The sequence below is a fragment of the Momordica charantia genome (genome assembly GCF_013281855.1).
Source record: "Momordica charantia cultivar OHB3-1 chromosome 4 unlocalized genomic scaffold, Mcharantia_2.0 BLBB01000004.1, whole genome shotgun sequence".
NCBI lineage: Eukaryota > Viridiplantae > Streptophyta > Magnoliopsida > Cucurbitales > Cucurbitaceae > Momordica > Momordica charantia.
This window is the reverse complement of record NW_028275162.1, coordinates 5,172,949-5,179,152: the sequence shown is the minus strand read 5'-3', so window position 1 is coordinate 5,179,152 and position 6,204 is coordinate 5,172,949. Positions and strand designations below refer to the sequence as shown.

Below are 6,204 nucleotides of genomic sequence, written 5' to 3'. Positions count from 1 at the left end.
GATCCATATATTTTTAAAAAGTTACCATTTTGGTTCCTTTATTTTTGTTTGTATTACATTTCTTTCGACTAAAATTGTTGCACGACATTCTACTCACTAAATTTTATGAAAGGTAGTTAGTACTAAAGGATTTCCATTGTATATAAAATATTTTGTTACATTTTAATATTTATCAATAATTAAATATGAATTTCTTTTTTATTTAAATTAAGTGCTTAAGTTTTGAGAGTGTTTTATCTTTTAAGAAGAGAACGTATTTTCAGAGAGGTTATTTTTATACTTAGTTCTTATAATACCTCTCTCAAAACACAACCAATACAACCTACCAGTCAAATTCTCTTCTCTACTTTCTCTATTATCCATCTTATTCTTTTAAGAGCAATTGACCGAAAGATGAGCTGCACTTCTAGTTGTAGAGTGATTGGAGCTAATAATGTTTTAGTTAGGTTATTGTATCCTGTAGGAGACAGACCATAAAATACCTACTACACCGATTGTTGACAAAGAAATACATATGGCAAAAGATTTGAATGTCCTTAAGGAGGGCAAGATACCCACGTCTCAACCTAATTGATTATGTGTTTGTTTCTCAATATTTATTTCAATTATCTCCCACAAAATTTGTGTTAAAATTTTACAAAATTTTAAAATATGGACACTAAATTAGAAGTTTTAAACTTAAAGTACGTGGATTAAATAAACGGAAATTAAAAATAAAGAAATCAAAACAAAATCCAAGGTTGGTGAAGAAAAATAATATTTAAACCTTTAAAATATTTGAAACAAAATCCAAACATTTGTTAATTAAAAGTATTCTCTCTCTCCTCTCTCATTTATTATTATTTTTTTTGACACTCTCCTCTCTCATTTATTAACTTGCCTCCGAAACTAAACAAAATGCAACCACTTCGTTTTAGAATCTCAGTGTCATTTGTCAGATAAATAAAACGACACTAACCCCATTTACTTATCAAAGAATTAAAATAATAAAAATAAATTGGAATGAGAATATTTTTTATATTGTTTACTTAAATTTTTTTAATAATAATTATTTTCTTATTTATAGTTAATTACTAATACATTAATAAACGGACTAATATTATTTAAACTAAAACAATAATGGTTCCTAAAACAATAATAAATTTTAAATTTATTTTATTGATTTTAAATATTTTTTATTTTAAAATTTTTATTTAATATTAACTAATAATAGATAATTAGTCAAAATGAGTATAGTTGAACAATAGTGAACATATATCTCAAATCAATAGTTGTGAGTTGCACCTCCACCCCATATGCTATACTAGAAAAAATTGAATAAAAAATTAATAGATAGTTCAAATAAATTTACATCAACTAAAAAATTTTAATATATTTATTATTAGAACACTCATCATCAATATAGAAAATTAAATTTTATTGTTATAATATTTAATAATAATAAAATTCTATTTTAACTATTTTATTGATATTAGTTAATAACTTTTATTAAAATAAAAATTCACAGTAGTATAAATAAATAAAGAAACAATAAAATTGTAAAACAATACTAATTAAATAATTATGAGTTAACTATAAGATGAAGACCCACGGAATAGAAAGTGATAATGATATTAATGAGATTTTTAGAGAGGAATTGGGGAGGAATTACCAAATTTGAAGTAAGTTTCATCAATTAATTTCATTTCAGAGAAAGTAAACAAGGCCTAAAATAAAATGTATGAGTGATTAAATTATAAATTTAATACTTTAAATTTGGAACACTATATCTATTCTCTTTTTAGTTTCTAAACTTTAAAATGTTTTAAAATGTTCTAGTGACGTTTTGACGATCTTTTTTCCTAATTTTTCGAGTCCAAAGATATTTGATATTTAATCTGTCATTAATACCATCAATAATATGTTGACATGTTAAGTTTATTAATCTATCTATTTATCTACTATATTACGTCAACCAATCAAAAATATAACTAATATTTAATAAATCACGTGTAAGTAACACTATTAAAATAGGAAGCAAACGAGTTATGAGGAACCAATTGCATGTGCGATCGATAAGTTCTCTTATTGAATCTTATAAAAAACAGATCGTGTCCATATTAGGAGTATAGTCATGCTATATAATCTAAGTCAAAGTAGCTATAAGATTGAATCAAGGTACACTAAATTAGATAACCTAAGTCAAAAGTAGCTACAAGATTGAATCAAGATACGCTAAATTGGATAACTTAAGAGGAATTCCCAAAATAAAATAAAATAAAATGTATAAATGGTTTAATTGTAACTTTAATTCTTTAAATTTTGAACACTTTATCTCTCTTTTTAGTTTCTAAACTTTAAAATATTTTGATCAGGCTTTTGAAGATTTTTTTTCTTTGGTTTTTTGAGTTCAAAGATATTTGTATTTAATCTATCAATAATACCATCGATAATATGTTGACATGTTATGTCCATTAATCTATCTATTTATCTACTATATTTCGTCAATCAACCAGAAACATGACAATATTTAATAAATCACATGTGAGTAACACTATTGAAATATAGGAAGTAAAAGAGTTATAATGACCAAATTGCATGTATATGGTCGATGAGCTCTCTTATTCAATCTTATCAAAATAGACCATGTCAATATTCTAAGTATAGCCATGCTATATAATCTAAGTCAAGGTAGCTACAAGTTTGAGTCAAGACACGCTAAATATCCCTAACAAATAAATCTATGACTTTTTAGTCAAAATATATGTACGTTAATCAATTGAACTATGTTCAAGTTATCAAATTAGGTTATCAAATTTATTTGATTTATATCATAAGTTAAAGGTTGTTATTAAATTAAAGAGGTGCCATTAGGACATTGATTTTGTTGCCACAGAAAAAGGGGAGGGGCATGGCCGAGACTTCGGTCGTCGGAAAGACCATTGCACCGCCGATGTGTCGGGGAAACGCGGCATCCTATGAAACAAATCCACTAAATGTCGGGAAAAGCTTTATTTATAATTTTACAACTATTCATGCAAATATAGTAATTGCTACTTCCTCATTTAATTCCTTAACTTCATATTTATGATATATTATATCTTTTTTTTTTTTAAAAAAAAAGAAAAATCTTTCTTTTTTTAGTTCTTAGTTGATAATTTAAAGGCATATAAGTAAATAACGATATCTCAATTGATATGAAGTCTTTTACGTGAAACAAAAAGTTATGTTACGAGAACTTATGTCTAAAAATAGACTATATCATACCGTTGTGAAAATGGTGGAGGATATGATATTGTTCAACATTAATTTATTAATTATTCTAAATAGAAGTTTGATAGAAGTCTTAATTTATTAACCATTCTCAATTGAAGTTTGGTAGAAGCCTGATTAAGAAGTTGATATTAATGTTGAAAAATGTTTAGGTCTTAGTGCTGTTAAAGCATGCCATTAGAGTTGATAGAGTTTTATTCATATGATAGAGGATTGTCATTAAACTCGTCAATCTCACCCCATAATTATAAAAACCATGAATTTGATAAAAAAAAATTTTTTTTTAAAATATAGTTGAAACAGCAAGAAAAAGAATTTCAAGCACTAGTACGACACTTATCAAAGTAACTATAATTGCAACGTCAAGTTAGACTCTAGAGAAGAGATGATGGATCCTAGAACGATAACTTAATCTTATCTAGATCATAGGATTGGTCCCACAATTAAAGATTAAAGATTCACATGATTTCTAAGAAAATTCTTAAAGAAATTACTCGAAATAGAATTGGTTCGAATCAAGAACGCTTATAAACTCTAGAATCCCCATTCTAATCCCTATGGAATGAATGATTAAACAGAAATAGAAGTAGGAAGGGAAAATGAGTACGCTGGCAATGGCTGCCTTCTGCTTTGGACAGCGAAACCCACGGTCTTCTCGGCCCACCAAACCTTTGACCAAATATTCACACACACACATATATAAAACCCTCTCTTGGAACTCTCCAAAAAAAGAAAGAAAAAGAAAAATAAAAAATAAAAAAATCCACTGCTTCTCACTCACACTGACACAAAAGCTTCCGTTTTTCTTCTCTCAAAAGAGAGCTTCATTTCAGACTCTGTTTTCATCTTCCTCTCTTCCCTTTCTTTCCCTCCTCCATTAATGGCGGAAAACCAAGCTTCCGGTGGGGACCACCTCGGAGCAGCAGCACCGATCACGGGCGCCGCTGCTGGAACCACTTTCTCTCAGCTCCTCTTTGCTGCAGATGATGATGATGACGACGACAATGATAATGATGATTATAAAAATCATTTCTTTAATTACTCTGTTTCTGCTGCTTCCTCTGCTTTCGCCATGGAAGATCCCCCAAAAATGCTCTGTTTCGGCGCCAAACAGCAGCAGGATCAACAGCAGCTGATTTTCTCTGAGCCCTGTTCCATTTCCAAGCCGCGTCAGAAATCCACTCTCACATGCACCGATTCTGTAAAGTCCCACAACGCAAATCTTCACGTTCTTTACTTGTTTTGCTTTAATTTCAACTGTTTGTTTGTTTGATTTTTTTGTGTGAAGAAAGTGCAGAAGCGAAATGGGTCGGACCCAGAAGCGGCCGCCATTAAAGCAGCTCCGTCGTCCAACCAGAGAGCTTCGAAGAAGATCAAAGCCGATGCTGGGCATGCAAAGGTCCATTTTTGCCATTTAATTAACCTTCATTTTCTTCATCTTTCTGAAGTGGTTTTATTTTGGGTTGCCAGAGGAAGGAGAAATTAGGGGAAAGAATCACAGCTCTACAGCAACTGGTTTCTCCCTTTGGCAAGGTGCAAAAAACAAAAAACCCACAAAAAAAAAACCTTCAATTCCAACATGTTTGCTTTACATTTTAGAAAGGAAAATACTCCCTCTTTTGACCAAATCTCGTCCTCGCCACAGTTGAAAGTTGACAACTCATTTTTTTTAAAAAAAAGGTCTATACTTTTGCATTTCCACTCTTACCCGGTTGAGTAGCAAGTATTTTCCTGACTTTTTTTTTTGGGAATTTTGTCTATGTTTGACAATTAAGAGGAAAATGCAAAAATATGATTTTTTTAAAAAAATGGTGGTAAGGACAATATTTTATCCAAACTGAGCCAAGAAGTATTTTCCTTTCATTTCCCCTGTTTCAGAATCTCTTGTATTTCTTTTATGCTCAACACTTTGGGGATAATTTACTGAAAAGTTTCAGTCAAAAAAGCGGTTTTACTTTAACCCAAAAGGGTAAAACGATTAAAAAGGTTCTGACTTTTGGGAACTTGATGAACGAACTAAAAACAGACAGACACAGCATCAGTGCTTCACGAGGCAATGGGCTACATCAAGTTTCTGCACGAACAAGTTCAAGTCCTCTGCAGCCCTTATCTGCAACACCACTTGAATTCTTCATCTTCTTCATCTTCTTCTTCATCAGCCACTGTAAGCACTTTTTTTCTCTTCTTCTTCCGTCTCTCTGCAAGTTTTTACCTGACGTTTTCATGGAGAACAGGGGGGAAGAGAAGCAGGGGAGGCAGAAATGGACCTCAGAAGCAGAGGGCTGTGTCTGATTCCAGTGGAGTGTAGCTTGCATTTGGGGAATTGTACAGTTGCAGATTTCTGGTCGCCCGCCATGGCCATGGGGAGGAAGCTCTGAGAAGGAAGCAATGGAGGATGATGATGGGTTGATTTTGTATACAGGGGTTAGGGAGGGTTAATTTTGGTACTTTTGACCCATAACTTTTAACTTCGATCATGAATGGACCAGAATATAGCAGAGGGATATGTGAAGAAGCTGTAAATTAATCAACCAACCCTTCTTTTTTGATGGGAAAGAAATAGACGTGGAAAGCTGCTGTTTTGTACTTGTTTTTTTCCTTCCTTTTTGGTGGTTGAGTTGTTTTTTTGGCAACTTGTTTTGATGGGGAGGGAGAAAAGTGGCAAATATTTGGGATGCTGATTGCTAATTGGTGTAACCAATCTTTTGTTTGACCATCAGTGACATGTTAAAGTTTTGATAGGTAGAGAAAAATCATACGTTAAAATTTTGATATGTAGTAGAGAGTTGACACGTTAAAGTTTAGATATGTAGGAGAGAAAAATGACACGTTAAAGTTTTGATATGTCGTAGAGAGTTTTGATATGTAGTAGAGAAAGACAAGTTAAAATTCGAGACATTTTTTCACTTTCTAAAAATTTAGAGAGTTTTCAAATTTTGGATGGTGGTTGAC

General features: G+C 31.2%; 1 protein-coding gene across 4 annotated transcripts; it reads left to right on the top strand.

Annotated features, from left to right (window-relative positions):
- The first annotated feature begins 3,777 nt into the window (after positions 1-3,777).
- Positions 3,778-5,840, top strand: LOC111017301 (transcription factor bHLH123). Of its 4 annotated transcripts, none has more exons than XM_022293013.2 (5): positions 3,780-4,511; positions 4,545-4,651; positions 4,723-4,785; positions 5,279-5,416; positions 5,487-5,840. In XM_022293013.2, exons 1-5 carry the CDS (start codon positions 4,133-4,135, stop codon positions 5,628-5,630), a joined length of 831 nt encoding a protein of 276 aa, XP_022148705.1. In that variant the 5' UTR covers positions 3,780-4,132; the 3' UTR covers positions 5,631-5,840. The 4 variants fall into 4 exon arrangements, with proteins under 4 accessions (XP_022148704.1, XP_022148705.1, XP_022148703.1 ...); XM_022293011.2 differs by having other exon boundaries at positions 3,785-4,453; positions 4,550-4,651; XM_022293010.2 differs by having other exon boundaries at positions 3,788-4,453; positions 4,541-4,651.
- The last annotated feature ends 364 nt before the right edge of the window (positions 5,841-6,204 follow it).